General features: G+C 37.3%; 1 protein-coding gene across 1 annotated transcript in view; it reads left to right on the top strand.

Annotated features, from left to right (window-relative positions):
- Positions 1 to 16,330, top strand: part of ME1 (malic enzyme 1) — a 271,605-nt gene extending 255,275 nt beyond the window's left edge. The window contains exons 13-14 of the mRNA XM_051997329.1: positions 11,236 to 11,334; positions 14,485 to 16,330. Of these exons, the coding sequence (XP_051853289.1) occupies positions 11,236 to 11,334; positions 14,485 to 14,655 (270 nt within the window). The 3' untranslated portion in view covers positions 14,656 to 16,330. The remainder of the gene's footprint in view (positions 1 to 11,235; positions 11,335 to 14,484) is intronic.
- Positions 16,331 to 17,882: the final 1,552 nt, after the last annotated feature.

The raw sequence follows: 17,882 nt of genomic DNA, 5'->3' as shown, positions 1-17,882 counted from the left end.
TTAAAATAAACCAATATATGGATTTGATTAGCTCCCTAGAGTCCTACTTTGCTCTGTATAATCTTATCTTTTCATCACTATTCCTGTCTCATATTTTCTATCCTCTGCTGCATGCACTCTTCTTTTTTGAATACCATTGGCGAACTCTAGTTAGAAATTGCCCTCTCTTGTTTGCTATAATATAATGAAAATTTGTTTAAATTTGACCCTACTTTTCTGATCAGTATATAGGTTCCTTTTTCTCATCCCTTAGCTGTGTAGTCTAAGAGATTGAATCCTGAACTCTTTTCTGAAATCTCCTCTATTCTTATGCCTTTATCTGCTACTTACAGTGGTGATATCTCTGTATAGTCATATTTTTTATTTATGTTTCTGTCTCTTATTTTCAGCTGCCTTACAGATATTTCCAAATGAATGTCAGAATTACTTCAAACTTATCTTATCCAAAACCAAATTCGTCATCTTCCTCTCAAACTGGTTCCCACTCCCAGTTTTCTTGTCTTTTAATAGCATTACTATTTTTTCCAGTGATCTAAGGATCAAAACCTTAGATATCTTGAATTTTCCTCCTTTTCTTTCATATGCAACCTTGTCAGCCCTACTATTTTTTCCAGTGATCTAAGGATCAAAACCTTAGATATCTTGAATTTTCCTCCTTTTCTTTCATATGCAATCTTGTCAGCCCTACTATTTTTTCCAGTGATCTAAGGATCAAAACCTTAGATATCTTGAATTTTCCTCCTTTTCTTTCATATGCAATCTTGTCAGCCCTTTCCAGAATTTCTTGTTTTAGCCTTTTCTTTCCATTCACATTGCTACTATCATAGTCCAGGTCCATATCACCTTAGTGCTAGATTATTCAAATAGACATAACTTACTTTATTTTAACAGCCTCTTAAACACACTACCCTTAGGAATAATCTTTCTAAAACATCTCCATATATCTGCCATTAAGTCTAAATACAGAGTCTTGACATTCAAAGCCTTTGGTATTCTGGCCCCTACACTATTAAGTGACCCCATTTTATTTCCCAGTGTTTATCTAAAAGTTTTCCCATTCAGTCCAGTTTCTTTACTATATTCCAAATATTCCATGCTCACTCAGGGAGGTAAAGGGTAATGAAAAGTTAGAATACTAAATTATGATCTGGGATACCTGGATTCCCCTGATAAATCATTAGATCACTAGCTAGCTGTGTGACCTTATGTTATTTTTTAATCTCTCTGTACCTCATTTTCTTTATCTATAAAATGAAGTGCTACACTAGATTTCCAAGGACCCTTCATGCTATTTTGCAATGATATGATTATGATTCTACTATTTCTTTTGAGCCTTCAGTTATATTATTTGCTTCTTTACATGTACATACCTTCATCTAGACTGTATCAATCATTATCAGAGTTAACAAAGCCAAGCTCAAGTCCTCAATTCTTCATTAAGACTTGTTTAACACATGTAACCTTGAGCTGCATGTCTTTTGTCTGTTTGTTTATTCTTTATTTGTACTATATATTTTTGGTACTTAAAATCTGTTCTGAATATTCTTCTAATTGCTTCATGTAAATCTCAAACTGATACTTAAGCTAAAAACATCATTCTAAAAAACAGCCTCTCTTCCTCTAAAAAAAAAAAAAAAAAAAAGCTAAAAACATCATTCTAAAGTGCTTCAGTTGTTTCTCCTGTAGAACAAGGGACAATGTTGAGTTCATGTTAAGTGGTCATTAGATTCTTAATGAATTCTAGTGAAGTGACTCATTCTGTGGATATTAGTTATGTGGAAGTGCCAAACAAGCATTCTCTCCCTGCTAAGTCCCCAGGAGAGGAGTGGACTGTTCTTTGTTAAGAGTTATTTATCTCAAGCTTATCAAAGAAAGATCTTTCTGAAATGTTTCTTAGGAGTTCTGAATTTATCCTGATATGATATGATATGATAGATAGATAGATAGATAGATAAACATGAATGAGATAAGATGAGATCTTTCAAGACAGTTGTGAAAATCGAGTAAGGCTTCATCTATTTCAAAGTTTGAGTAGGCCTGAAGGACTTTAAGCATTAAGTCAAGAGCATACTTAAAGTGTCCCCTCCCTGCTATTCTCCTAAAGGCATACTTAATGTCTCCTCCCTGCCATCCTCTTAAGTACATACTTAAGCCCCCTTTTCTTGTTATCCTCCCTATTTCAGCCAAATATGGGCAATTATGTACTTATTGGTCAAGTTCAATTTCTTGGGTAGTTCCCGAGTTTAGAATGTAAGATCCTCAGCCAATAAGGATGAGGGTCAGTGGTGGGAGGGGGAATTTGCATTAGGGATAAGAGCGCCAACCCTGCCCCCTACGGTGCTTCCTCCCCTCGATTGTCTGCTGATGGGTGGGATGCCCGATTCTCAAGAAAGTATAATAAACTTTGCTTTGCTTCTAGAGATCTATCCAGTTTTTTTATTAATGGTTTCTGACCCACATAGTCTTGGGGGCTCGTCCGGGATTGCACTACTTGTGGTGAGTAGGTGAACCCTTGGGGTGCTGGTGGGGTGGCACCCTACCCTGATTTAGGCAGCCCACCAGCGTCCAGGGCTTCGCCTTACTCCCTAAGGTAAAGTGGGCCCGAAGTGGAGAAACTCAGAGCAAAGCAAAGGCAGAAACTCCGAGGTAAAAGGTAGAAATCCCGACCGGTGGGTGGAGGACAAGTATCAGTCAAGCAATTTGCTGGGCAGTAACACCAGAGAGGTAAGCCCCCTGTGAGGCCCTGGAGTCTTAAACTCTGGAGGGGTCTCTGGACAGGAGCCTGTGAGGCCTGGAGTCTTAAACTCTGCGTCTCTGGACAGGACAGGCTTGGCTAGGCCTTCTAGGGTGAATGGAGTCAATTGGCGACAATTGACGTGTTTGGGTGTTTTGGAATTTAGATTCTGTCCAAATTCAATGGGTTTGGCCCAGTCCCAGCCAGCCCTCGCGGAGAGAAATGAGAAAAATGATCAGAAAATGCCGGTAAATAGTCCCTTGGGAGATAAAGTAAGTAATTGGAATGACCTGCCAAAATATATAAGGAAAAAGCAAAGAAAAAGAAAAAGATGATGAGGTATTGTTTTGTTTGGGGTGATAAAGATATTGGGGAAGGCACTATTGAAGACTGGGGCGCCAAAGCCTGAATTTGTACCTGAAAGAGAAGGAAAAGATTTAATTCCTTTAGCCCCTCCAAGGGCCCTCGGGCCGGGAGGAGAACTTAGGTCTATTTTGACTAATTAGGGGTGCAGCTATGAAAGAGTGGGACAGGAGAAACCCTCCAACTGCAGGAGTAGTTTCAGCTGACCAGAAATACTGTTAGCAGATCCCAATTGGGATCATAATCACCCTATACATCAGGGAAGTATGTGGGATGGAGAGAGTGAAGACGGTGGCTTCTTTTCTTTCCCTCCCATGGGTCCTGACTGCAGCAGGGCCACGTGGGATCAAGGGAAAGAAACTGCTATCTGGTGAAATTCATTATTTTAAATATTGTAATGACCACGTATTTAAAATCAGCCGGAGTCAGTTATTCAGGTTAAGGGAAAAATCTTCAATCTTTATTGAAGTGAAGAGGTGAATAAGGATTGCGATAGCAATATGGGCAGCTGCGACAGGAAGCCAGCTAACAGAGGGGGATCTGAGCTGAAAAAGGTCATCGCAATGGCAAATGCAAGCAGTCTCTCCTTCCCCTTCCTTTTCTACTCCCCTGCCTCCACCCATCAAAATCATCATTTCCTATACAACACATCAGGACTTGCACAAAGAGTGGGTGGGGGCCATTCTTTCTCCAAGCTTATATATTAATAGAGTATGGTCCAATTACTATTTAGCCTCATGTGCTTGGGACCTCTGCATCAACTCAAGCCTCAGCCCATTACAAAATATGATGGCGAAACTGGTTTTATATTATTGGGAATTTAAAGCCGTGTTTGGGATTTTAAGTTAAAATATAGGTTATTAAAACAAATGCTGGTAGTTTACCTTAGGGGAGGTTGGGGTTGTATCTCCCTACTTAGATGGTGTGTGTTTTCTAGAGGTATTGGGTAATTTGTAACTGAGTTATGCCTTAAAATTTGTCATCTCTGTTGGGCAATTATAAGTTTTATGAAATTTGGTTCAGTTATTTGAGAATCTTGAAGTTTAAAAAAAAATTTTTTCTTTGACTTAAAGACAAGGGACAAGAAAGATTGATTTGCAAAAGCAATCAATAATTTAAATGGAGCATCTAGTATTGGTTTGGGAGTGTTTAACATATGTTGGAGAAGGTTTAAGCAAATAAGCTTTGGAAGGAGAGAGATGGGACAGGAAGAGATGGGATAGGAGAGAAAAAGGGAGGAAAATAGCTCTCCAGAAATGGGGAAGAAAAAGGCAAATTTCCTAGTGAATCTGCCATTTGCCATGGGAAAAGGAGATATATTCCATGAGGTTGGGGCCTGTCTTGAGCTGGCAGATTGGATCCTGGGGAAATGGCACCCTAAAAAAGTTAACTATGATAAGTTAGGGTTGGGAAGCATAGTGGAGTGGGGGAAGGGTGGCCACATGGAGAGGGACCTTATCAGGTGATCTAATCCCCCTTCCCCATTAAGTATGGTGGTTGCAACACTTTGCTGGTTCGGATATCAATTGCTTCTACTGTTTAAAAGAACAGCCTACATTTATATGGTGTTAATAACTGAATGTTTTATTTTTATTTTTCAAGTCTGCTCTAAGAAGTTTGTTGGAACTGTAAGTTATCTGAAAGTGATTTATTTCTACTAAGATTCCATCTGTCTAAAGCAAATTATTTAATGCTTATTTACGTGCATGGTAGTCTCCTTGTTTAAGGAAGATGATAAAAAAATCTAGAGCAGGATTTTAATTTGATCTGATAATTTGATAGGGTTATTTCCAAAAATTCTTTTTTAGAATGAAGAAAGTATTAATGTTAAATCTGAAAGATTTAAAAGTTTCTTTTATGTGGAAACGGGATACACAACATGCGATTTAGATTTTTTTTCTTTGTATTTGAGTATCTTAAAGGCAAATGATCTGTGTGATGTTAAATTTAGAACTATCTACTTAGATAAGAAAGATAGCTGTATAAACTGTAAACCCTTTACTGTGATTCTTGAGAACTAGATTTTCTGAAGCCCTAGATTAATGATAATTGCTGTAGAAGATAAAATCCTTTGGGACTGCTGCTAATACTTGCTGGGAGTTTTGAATTCAAGTGTGACTGCATAGGTCATAAGGTGGAATGGTTAAAACTTAAGGACAGTTACCTGAAGTAAAACTGCTTTAAATAGATATTTTAATTTGCAGCCAGAGTTTGGTTGCTGCTATTAATCTTTTAACCTTTTTACTTCCTGGGGCTAGAGTTTCTTATCTAAAGATTTACTTTGCCCAAGTACTTGGGGCCACTCCCACCTTGCCTTTTGAGAAAGCTGGGAATCAGGCTGATTAGGCTAAGATTTAGGCCTAGAGCCTTTTACACTATGTATTGATGGAAGGCAGGGCTATCTCTGGAACCCCAATCCTAGGCCTCTGACTTACTTATCAAAGATCTATATTGTCGTTAGACACGTTTTTCACGTTTTGCATGGTCATGGTGGGGGTTATATGGGAAGAGAACATTTGACACCCACACAGTTCCCCATTATATACGCGGAGAAAATGAAATGAAGGGGAATTCACTCTAGGTGAAGGGAAGGAGGCTTTGCTGGAGCAAAGGCTCCTGACCAGTGGCTTTCCTTTCTAAAGTATTAGATCCGGTAGCCAAAGGATGGCTGATCTGTGTACTGGCAGTAGTTGTTACCACTCTCTTGGTAGAAGAGAGTAGGAAGCTCACTTTTGGAGGCAGTGTTACAGTAAGTGTCCCACACCAAGTAAGAACTATATTAAATCAGAGGGCTGGGAAATAGCTCACAGATTTCAGAATGTTGATAATCTTAATCCTGCCTCCTGTCCCCTGGAACAGAACCACTCCCGCAGAGGAATATTGTTGTTTAGAGTTAAATCGATTTTCAAATGAAAGTAAGAGGATTCACAAGACTCCCCAATGCCTGGGGGAGTAAGTTGGTTTGTAGATGGATCCTCTAGAGGGTAGATGGGAAAAGGAAAATGGGTTTGCTATTGTGGATTGAGATAGGACTTCCACTGTTACCAGAGGCAGTCTGCCTGCCCATTGGCCGGCCCAAACCTGTGAATTGTATGCCTTAAATCAAGCCTTGAAGTTATTGAGGGACTAAGATGGGAATATATATACTGATTCGAAATATGCTTGGGGTATGGTGCATGTATTTAGAAGGATTTGGAAGGAAAGAGGATTTGTAAATAGTAAAGGAGAAGAACTGGCCCATTATACATTAGTTAGAGAGGTACTGGAAAACATTCTGGCCCCTAGGAATGTAGCAGTAATACATATAAAGGGACATCAGATGGGAAGCTCTTTTGAGGCCAGGGGAAATAGATTAACAGATAAGGAGGCCAAGGGAGCTGGAGACCAGGAGATTTCTCATATGATGGCCTTAATACCTGTACTTCTCCCTAGTCTACACCCTCCCAGCTTTACCCCGAAGGAAAAAGAGAAGGCCTGGACTCTCGGAGCAGTTGGGAACTGGGAAGGACAATGGCTCTTACCTGATGGCAGAGAGGTACTGACCAAAGCAAGTACAAGGCAGGTTCTTCAGCAACTGCACCAGGGCAGTCTCTGGGATGTCCAAACGGCTGTCTCATTTGTCGAAGGACTAACTAGGCTGCTCAATGCCAGATCCCAAAAGGGGGACAACCTCTGGGAATCAGACCATTCCAAAGCATCCAGGTGGACTTCACTGAGCTGCCACCAGTGGGTCGCATCAAATACTTGCTGGTCATAGTGGACCATCTGACCTCATGAGTGGAGGCATTCCCCTCAGCCCGAGCAACTCCCTCGACAGTAAGGTCTTATTAGAACAAATTATTCCTAGATATGGAATAGTGGAGAGGATAGACTCGGATCAGGGAACACATTTTTCTGCCCAGGCGGTGCAGAATGTGATTGGGGCCTTAGAAATCACTTGGGATCTCCACACCCCTTGGCATCCTCCCTCTTCTGGGAAAGTAGAAAGGATGAATCGGGAAATAAAATGGCAACTAACTAAATTATTTAGAGACCCAACTACCTTGGACTAAATGTCTTGCTCTTGTTCTGGTCAGAATCAGAACCAAGCCATGTAGAGAAATTGGACTTTCACCTTAGGAATTATTGTATATCATCCTCTCTAGGCTTGTCCTATGGGAAACTGGGACCCTATCTTAGAGACAAAGGATTTATTTCTTAAGAGATGTTAAATCATTGCTAAGACATTTACAAGGACTTCAACAAAAGGGTTAATAGTTCAGACTCCTCTAGGTTTCCCTGCTCATAGAATTCAGGTAGAGATTGGGTATTGATCCGTTCCTGGAAGGATGAGAAGCTGATTCTGTGCTGGGACTGATCCTACTAGATAATACTGACCTCTCGGACACTGCTATTCGCACCCAGGAACGAGGCTGGACATAGCACACCAGAACAAAAAGACCTGTGGTGCCACCTTTATCCGAGTGGACAGTTGAAGATGGGGAGAGGAGGGGGGACCTCCACTGAATGGGACACAAATTCTGAATCCAATGCATTGTAACTGTATGACTTTTCTTACATTAATTACTTTGGGAATTACTTTGGGAAACTCTCATGGGGCTTTCCCTGAGCTTTGAGTTTGCCTATTTCCTCATGATAGCCATAGAAACCAGACCTTTATCTTCCAGCTCCTCCTGCTCATGCAGAATATAGGGAGAACTTTTAACTTATCAAATTGTTGGGTCTGTGGTGGATCCCAATGACTGAGCTAATGGCCATGGGTACCTATCCCCTTAAGCCCAGCCTGGATCCTTAGTAACTGATCCCAAATTCATAATGGGACTGATTTCTGGAACTTAGAAGAGAAATATCAGTGGCCATTGACAGAAGATAGGGTTTGTTAAACCTAATAGGTCAATGGCCAGTTGTTAATTGTAGGAGGAAGGATCAGGGTTTATGGAAATGTCAGTATGTTACCTTTGTGGGGGAAGGTCCCCTAGGGACGAGAGACCAGCAATATTGCCCTTTTACAAGGAATAGTTCAGACATATTTTCGAGGGAACAACCTATTCTAATGGGTCATTATTGGAAATGTAGTTTAACTGCTTATACTTACCTGACTCTTAATTGGACAGGGATTTGCTATATTGGACTAATAAGGCCAAAATTTTTCTTTCTTCCTGAATAGGCAAACCAATATTTAGGGATTCAGTCGTATGATGATTTGGGAAGAGAGAAATGGGGTTTAGATACCTCCATTACTCAGACTGGAGATGCAAATGGTTGGGGTGATACCTGGCCTCCAGAAAGAATAGAGTATGAGCTAGCCACTTGGGCTCAAGATGGAAATTGGGGATATAGAACCCCAACATATATGTTGAACAGGATAATTAAGCTTCAAGCAGTTGTAGAGATTACCACCAATCAGATAGACGGCTGAGGCACTAGATCTTTTGGCTAACCAAGCTACTCAAATAAGAGAGGCTGTTTTACAACAGCCTTGTGCTGGATTATTTGTTAGCTGAGGAAGGGGAAGTTTGTGTGAAACTAAATTTGTATATTTTGTTGTCTAAAGATGTTGAAGAGATCTCAGTGTATAAATAAGAGGGGGGATTGAATGAGATAAAGTGAGATCTTTCAAGACAGTTGTGAAAATCGAGTCAGGCTTCCTCTATTTCAAAGTTTGAGTAGGCCTGAAGGACTTTAAGCATTAAGTCAAGGACATACTTAAAGTGTCCCCTCTCTGCTATTCTCCTAAAGGCATACTTAATGTCTCCTCCCTGCCATCCTCTTAAGTACATACTTAAGTCCCCTTCTTGTTATCCTCCCTATTTCAGCCAAATATGGGCAACTATGTACTTATTGGTCAAGTTCAATTTCTTGGGTAGTGCGTTTAGAATGTAAGATCCTCAGCCAATAAGGATAGGGGTCAGTGGTGGGAGGGGAATTTGCGTTAGGGATTAAAAGCTTCCACCCTGCCCCCTACGGTGCTTCTTCCCTTTCATTGTCTGCTGATGGTTGGGACGCCGATTCTTGAGAGAAAGGCATAATAAACTTTGCTTTGCTTCTAGAGATCTATCCAGTTTTTTGTATTAATGGTTTCTGACCCACACAGACAGACAGACAGATAGATGGATGATATGCATACATACTATACATATATAGAAATAGGGAGGTAGTACAATGGATATAACTCTGAACCTGGAATCAGGAAGACTTGCATCCAAATTTGGGTTCAGACATTTATTAACTGTGTATCCCTGAGTTATACATCATTTTAACGTCTATTTATCTCAGTTTCCTCAACTGAGAAATGGGGATAATAATAGTACTTACCTTGAAGGATTGTTGTGAGGATCAGATGAGAGATATTTGTAATGGGCTTAACACAGTGCCTAGAACATAGCAGGCGCTATATAAACGTTTATTTATTCCCTTCTCTTCCTAATAGATGACTATTTTAGGAGCATGGTGAACCATGCCATGCTTTGGCAGCAGTTTAATAGTCAATATTTCTGAATATTGTATCATATCACCAGAAATGTGTTAGTTGAATGGCAAATTAATGGTTTTTCCTTGGCACAAAGTAGCTGTAGCTTTATAAGAGGTATATATGATATTAATTGAAGATATAAAAAGTAGAATGTGATAATAAATTCTCCTACAGGCTGTTGAATTCATCTTGAATATCTCTTTTTCATTTCTGCTATTACCACTCTAGATTCTCCTCATTATATATGGCTTGAATGTATTGTCTAACAGTGATACTGGCCAGTGAATACTCTGTCCCGGAAAAGAGGTGCTGCTCCAGTCAGTCTGTCAACTGGCATTTATTAAGTCTTTACTGTATCCCAGGCTCTGCGCTGAGCTCTGAGGATACCAAAAAAAAGCCAAAACATGACTTCTACTCTCAAAGAGTTCATAGTCAGATGGACTGGAAAGCAGGCAATTAATTATGTACATATAAGGTATAAACACTGTAAATCTGTATAAAGGGAAAGTAATCTAAGCTAGAAAATACTTTAAGGACAATGTCTGGGATGAGGAGGGATTGAGAAAGTGTCATTTAAGCTTTGTCTTCAAGGAAGCTTGGGGAGCAGGCAGGAGGAGGTGATGGAAGAGCATTGGGGCCTGATGACAGGGTCACATTGGCGAGCCCTTCCAAAGGATCACCAAACAAATGTGCTCCCACCACTCCACTCCCATCGGCCAGACCATTTACTTATATATATTTTTTTATAATTCAGATTTATAATTTATGTTATAATTATAATTAATGTTATAATGAAGGAAGCCTGACTGATTTCTTCCTCTTTGTGGAAGTTCTTCCCCCTTCACAATTCATCTGAAATATCTCACCCAAATTAGCACAAGATTCTGCCACTTCCTGCTTTTTAACCACTTTTTAACTACTAACTGAAATTTATCATTCCCTTTAATTATGAATGTAGTTAATAAATCATAGTAGTATTAGCAGTGCCTGTGACTTAGTCAACAATGGAGATCATAAATATTTTTGTATCACATTACAGTTGTTGCAAATATCCAGAAATATTATTTAGGCTCACTACTCCTTTGAAATTACTAGAGTTAGTATACTAGCTGAACATGATCCCAGTTTTCCTGTCTATAGACTGCATAACTGATTTCCTTTGTAATCCTATGTATTTTGTTTTAGTCATTTAAAACATTACTGTAAGAAGGAATCCATAGCTTCCTTCTTTAGCTGCAAAGGAGTTCCATTACATAAAAGAGGTTAAGAACCTCTGAGCTATCTGGGAGTTTTAAAATTTTTTTTAGTCTAGTTTAATCTATAAATATTATTTATATTAGATTCATGTTTAGAAATTCAAAAAGCTATTAAATTGTACTCAAAAAATGGTTTAAGCAATATTATTCATATGAAGTAAGTTGCTATTTCCATGCTCTTCCCACCCACACCCATCACTCATACTATTGTAATAAAGGCCTACTTTATGAGCTGGAATGTTAGGCAGTATGATTCACTAATATTGCTATTATTTCTAGCACCAAATCTTCAAGTTTCTCAGATATAATAAGCACTTAACAAGTGTTTGTTTGCTTTACAGAATTTCCATTATAGATCAGAAATTATCTTGAATGGCTAAAAATTCAGTGTTTTTCCATTTTATTTCTAGGTTATAGCTCAAGAAGTGTCAAATAAACACTTGGAAGAGGGTCGTCTCTATCCTCCTTTGAATACCATTCAAGATGTTTCCTTGAAAATTGCAGTGAAGGTAAAACCTCTCCCTTTCCATCTCCCTTCATAAATTAAATCTGGTCATTAAAAAAAATACACCTTCTGAATTACTGCGCATTGCCACTTTATGCTCCTCAAATCTATTTCTAATCAGTTGCCAAAAGTATCCATTCTTCTTTCAGCATCTCTCCTTCCTAACCCTTTCTCTACATTCATAGTCATCTTCCTGCTTCTTTATCTCTCACTTAGACTATTTTAACAACCTTCTAAATTGATCTCCCTTGCTTTTGTTCTTTACTCTTTCCCCTCCATATATATACTTAAAATAATATTCCTTATGAACAAGTGTGACTATGTCACTCTCATGCTCAAGAATCATCAACTATAAATACAAATCTATCAGCTTAATAATTACTATCCTGAACAATCTGGCAATTTTTTTGTTTAATTTTTCAACCTAAAAATGATCAAGTATTTTCTCTTACTACCAACTCCCTCTCTCCTCCACTGGAGAATTTTGGGGTGGTTTAGAAACAGACTTGTAACAAATATGCATAGTCAAGCAAAACAAATTTCTATATGGACCACATGCAAAAACATAAAGTTCATTCTATATCCTGATCCCATCATCTGTTGTCAAGAGAGTATACTTCCTTATAAGTCTTCTGGAATCAAGACTAATCAGTGCTAGGGAAGCTGGATGTCACAGTGGATGGAGCACCAATCTGAAGTCAGGAGGATCTGAGTTCAAATGTAGCCTCAGATACTTAATACTTACTAGCTGTGAGACCCTGGCAAGTCACTTAACCCCCACTTGCCTTGCTCCCTCCGCCCAAAAAAATCAAGAATCATTACTACATTGTTTTCATTCTATAAGTTGTTCTTGGTTCTATTCACTTTGTGTCAGTTCATACAAATTTTTCTGAAACTGTCCATTTCGTTATTTCTTATGGTACAATATATTAAATTATACTTGTGTATTATAATTTGTTAAGCCATTCTCTAATTGATGGACAATTCCATAGTTTCCAGTTCTTTATCACTACCAAAAAAATCTTCTGTGAACTTTTCCTACTTCTTTGATTTTTTTTTTTTTAAGGGTTATATAGGTCTAGTAGTAGAATTATTGCATCAAGGGTATACTCATAGCCTTGGATTAATTTTTGATGCTTTCCTCTCATTTCACATTTAATAATTTGCCAAGAAACCTTTATAATCTACCTTATATTGCTCCCTTTTCTCTATACTAACTCAAGTCCTCATCATTCTTGTATGCACTACTGCAATAGATTTCTAATTGGTCTCCCAGGCTCTAGTCATTCCCATCGCCAAGTCATCTTCCAAATGGCTGCTAAAATGATTTTCCTAAAAAACAGGTCCTGCTTTGCCAATTCTGTATCCAAAAAGCTCCATTTCTTCCTTTTAACCCAAGATAAGATACAAACTCCTCTTGTTTGACTTGTAAAGCCTTTCACCATCTGGATACAGTTAGCTTTTCAGATTTGTTCCATATTACTCTGTTCTCTATAGTCTTAGAAAAGTATGTAAATGCCAGCTATTATTTCTGTAGAAGAATTCATATGGCCAAGGAAGTTTGGAGAGTTTGTTTTTTTAGGATAGTAAAGAGCTAAGTATTTTTGTATACAGAGGAATCAATGAAGATTGAACCTAGCAGAAAGAAATGAAACAACCTGAAGGAAATGGAAAGTTATTGATTCAGAAAAGCATAGGTGGAGGGGTTACCCTTTTAAATGATGAAGACTTCATCTTTTCCAGTCCAGAAATGAGAAGGAAGAAAGAGAGAATAAGTGAAATTTGAGAAAATTTGAGGCAATGAGGAAGATGTGATTAATCTCTTACAGATTTTCTTCATATAATAAAAAAATAAATAAAGGTTTCTTTTAAGAGTACAGTAGGAATAGGAATGGAAACATGCTAAGTTCAAGAAAGGTTTGAACCAGCCATTTCAGGTTTGTGATAGGGAGTCAACTAGTCAGCAGTACTGTGCGATAATGAGGTTAATATTGACAATATTTTGGAACAATTCTAGTAATGTTTTATATATTGCAAATGAGAAAGTGGGAAAACGGGGACAAACTTGGTTTGGGATTTGATAAGATGGAAATGGTAGATCATAGCAGCCAATAGTCTAGGATAGTAACAGATCTAAGATTGAAATCAGTAACATTGAGTCTCTGCTTCACAGGCAACAAATGAAGCCAAAAGGGTGATGATGGTTGGACATAAATATTCAAACTTAATAGTTATTTGTGTACATCTTATCTGTACCCTCAAGCTTAATCTCCTACTCAGAGTTAATAGCTCCATGAGGTCAGGAACTCTGTCATTTAAAAAAATAATTGTCATCCCAGAAAATGAGTTGGGGATGCAGGAACAGTGGTTTCCATATTCCATATTTCCATTATGTTGGTTGAATTAAATGTTCTGAAAGAACAGATTGAGAAACTAATTGTCACTGTATCAATGAGGAATAGGTTCATTTAGCATGAAAAAAAAAAGAGTACTGGAAGGTAAACTCTTTGGATAGAAAGAGTATTTTGAAATTTTAAGATTAGAAATTGCAGAACTGTTCAGATACATCAGTGACTAACAGTCATTTCACGTTTGAAGACAGGCTAGCAAATTTCAGGAAAAACTGGGATTGGTATAAGCTGCCAAACAAGAAGTATCAGTTATTAATAATTGTAATATAAGGGCATAATTTATTCTAGTAATTATATAATATTCCTTATGCCAGATTAACAATTTGGCTATTTTCTCTTACAGTTTTTACTTCCATAATAATAACTAGAATATTTCTATCCAAATCTATCTGACTTAACAAAAATATAATACTTTTCTGTCTACAAAAATCATCATAAAACACTTAGGAAAAGATTATTTTCTATGTTAGGTCAGAGGAGATTGATCTTCCTGTATATAAGAAAAAGAGAGACAGAGAAGGACTTAGTATATGTTGTATTCTGACAAATTTGGATTCTGATAGATAGAAAATAGATTCTGATCTGGCAATGTCTTTTGGTGTCTGAGTAATGTTTGGTTCCTGAATTGCTCATTGATACATTGTGACTCCATAATGAATATAATATACTACACTACGCAACTAGTTATTCCTTTAAATTCAATATGTTTATTAATATATGTATATACTTTATTGTATTTTCAGATTGTGGAAGTATCCTACCGTGATAAATCAGCCACTGTCTACCCTGAACCCCAAGATAAAGAAGCATTTGTCCGTTCTAAGGTTTACAGCACTGATTATGATCACATTCGACCTGACTGTTACTCTTGGCCTAAGGAGGCAATGAAAATACAGACTGTAAATCATTTCTAGAAATACAGTACAGTAGTAAATATTTGTGGCTCTGTTAATGCGTTTTGAAGGTTTTTCTTTGTCAAGATGAACAGTTTTTATAATGATTGAAAAAGCTCTTAAATTAACATGATAATCTTTGTTTTTATTAACTTTGTAGTTTAATTATCTCTTGGTTGATTTAATCCAGATTAGGATAAACAGCCCTTTGGACAATAGTCCTATATTTGCATTCTGTTTGTTCATATTTTCAGTATTCATCTTTGTGTCCCAAGTTCTTTTTAAAAGTTGTTGAAAATCTGAAAAAAATTCTCATTATTTTTACATAGTACACTGAAGAGTAACACTAAAACTAGCAATAAATCAATATAAGCAACTTTAACATATGTGATTCTTTTGTTAAGCTATACTTTTTTTATAAGAATAGTAAATTTTGGGAACAGAGCCTTTCTACTAACAACAGAAACTAGTGTCAATATTTTTGCAGTTTCTAAAGACTGACTTCTCAGGTTTTCATCAATACCCCTTGATTGTGTTGGTTCAGTTTATGCAACTGGTTAAAAATTTTTTTGAAGAAGGCTCAATCAATACTGTTTACAGTGTTTTGTATAACTCCCTGTTTGTTTATTTCTTTTCTATCATTCTCCTTATTCAGTAATGCTCCACTTTGTCCACTGCATTCCCAACAAAGAACTTCACCACCTTCTTAGATACACCTTCCCACTATTCAGCTATCCTGCCATAGCTTTGGGGAAAGGGACCACCCCCTTATTTCCAATGGAGGCTCATTCTCATTCTCTGTGATAGAGTGACAGTGAAATAAAGAAGGCAGATGAAGGAAAAAAAGATTTTATTTTTAGCAAGATTCCCTAGGATGATCCTTTTAAAAATACCCCTGGGTCTGAGACTAATCTCAGTACCCATAATAAGTTGTCTTGCTGTATGGCCCAGTGCCATAACTTCAAACTGGATGACTAAAATATTTCCCTCTTTTCCGTTTCAACTATGATGCTTCTCCATTAACTCAGGAAATTGAAAACTAGCTGTATTGCACTAAAGTAATCTACCTCTGCAGTTCAGAGGGAAATTTTAAATGAAATTTATATAACAATATTCCCAATATGTCACCTTTATCTGTTTTTAGTTATATTTTATAAGAAATAGTCTTGAATCAAATATAAACCATCATTTTAAAATTACCATGACAGCTATAGAATTGCATTTTATGGGATGCTGAAATGAGTGTGATAAAGAGTTTTACTTTTAACAGCAATTGAGCCAATGACATAAGTCCTCAAGCTCAGGTTTAACAGTCATTTAATATTTATCTATAGAATTATTTTAAGAAATTTTCATCTTTTTAAGGTCATGCTTTTGGAGATATACTTCAAGGTAAAATATACTAGAAAAAGTATTTTTTGCAAAGTTGAAGACTAAACTGAATTTTATTTTAAGGGATTAGAAAAATGAAGCAGTGGTGAAAGTAGGAGTTTTGAGAATACAAGTCATCATAGAGAGTTGTTTAAGTGTAATTGTTTTGTGAAAGTAGTAGAATGAATTTCCTAATTCTTGTCCATTTCCATGTTTTCTTATAGCTCTAAGAAAACCTATTTACCTATGCAAAAGGATTGTAATAAATTATTAAAACTGTAAATGCTTAACTAAAAAGTGAATTAATAAAATAAGATGCCCATGATCTTTCTTTTTTTTTTTTTTAATGATTCCTATCAATACATCACAAATCAATCATTTGTTATGGTCTTGTGTTAGTTGATATCATGGGTTTAAAAAAAATTAAATTTTACTATGAACCGGCAACAAATTAAATATTTTATTGTTAGATTTTCATGTATCTTTTCTCCAATGAGCCATAGAGATGATCAAGAGAACATAAATCCAGAATTCACAAGAAAAATTGATAACATGACATTAAAATATAGCAGACATTATATAATTGTAATAACTAGTCTTGGCCCTGAAGAAAAAAATGAGGAAATCCACCTTCTTCCTTTTCTCAGAGTTTTTATGGCAGCAGAATGTTTCATATATTATCAGATTTGGAGGTTTACATTGGATTTATTTAACAATTTTTTCTTTGTTACCAGGAAGTAACTCACTGGGAGGTAAGATAGATAAATAGATGTATATTTGAAAATGATTATTATGTGGGGAAAAAAATGAGTAAGATCTCAGTTTAAAAAGAAAGAAAAAATAGATGATAGAGCATTTAAATTAATATATTTCAATTAGTAATACAGAATTTTTTTGCACCTCAAGCAAACATCACAAAGTCTGCTTAGGCAGAAGTTATATGAGGATAAACCATTCCTCTTGGGGAAACGCAGTTTCAGAACACTACAAGACTGAAGGAACAACAATTTATTCAGTATTTAAATGGACTTTCCAGGCATGTTGTGCTCAACCCCCCAAGAAAGCAGGCCATTTGGTCACTTCCTGTTTTAACTAATGTTCTTGATAATGAAGTGCAAAGGTAGGGCTTTTTCTTCACACTGACACCGGCACTGGTAATGGGAGTAGAAAAGTCCTCAAAGCAAAGAGATAAACCAATCCCTTCCCCAAACCTGCAGAATATTATATTATCAGAACTGGAAAGCAGCTTCAGTTTCTGGCCTCAGTTTTTTATTTTACAGAAAAGAAAACTTGAGACCCCACAATGGGGAAATAATTTGTGGAAGATCATTTAAAAGGAAAGACCTAAGAAACTAGAACCCAGACCTTTCAGGTCCCAGAATTAGAATGCTTGCAACTTGATTGTTGAAAGGCAGCTTCCACTCTATAGTCCTCAGCAGAGCATTTATGAATGGCTCAGAAGAAGGGCTAATCAAGGAGGGGAAGGTTCCACTTGGGCTTTTAAGTCCCAAAATCAACACTGCTTTTGTTTGGCCAGAAAGTTTGCAAAGCTACGGGGCACAAAGCTAAAAGGGATCTTACCTCCCCTCTCACACTCCTGTTCTCCAAGAATCTCCTCTATCTCTCCCCTCACTCAGAAGGAAAGTGGCTGAGAACTGAACCTGGAAGCATCCAGGGGCTTTCCTTCTCCAGCTCGTGGAGCAGTCAGGGGCATTCTTTCTGTTCCTTCTCCCCAGACAATGAGACTTAGATCCGTCCTCTTGATGTATACTTCTCTCCCTCTCATTTCACCCACAGTCTACACTCACCCCCTATTCTGCCCTGCTCCCTTACGGTGAAAGGTACATGACCTCTCTCTCCATCCCTCCAAATCTCAG

This window comes from Antechinus flavipes, chromosome 4 (genome assembly GCF_016432865.1).
Source record: "Antechinus flavipes isolate AdamAnt ecotype Samford, QLD, Australia chromosome 4, AdamAnt_v2, whole genome shotgun sequence".
Lineage (NCBI taxonomy): Eukaryota > Metazoa > Chordata > Mammalia > Dasyuromorphia > Dasyuridae > Antechinus > Antechinus flavipes.
The sequence above is the reverse complement of the archived record's forward strand: the minus strand, read 5'-3'. Positions and strand labels throughout refer to the sequence as shown.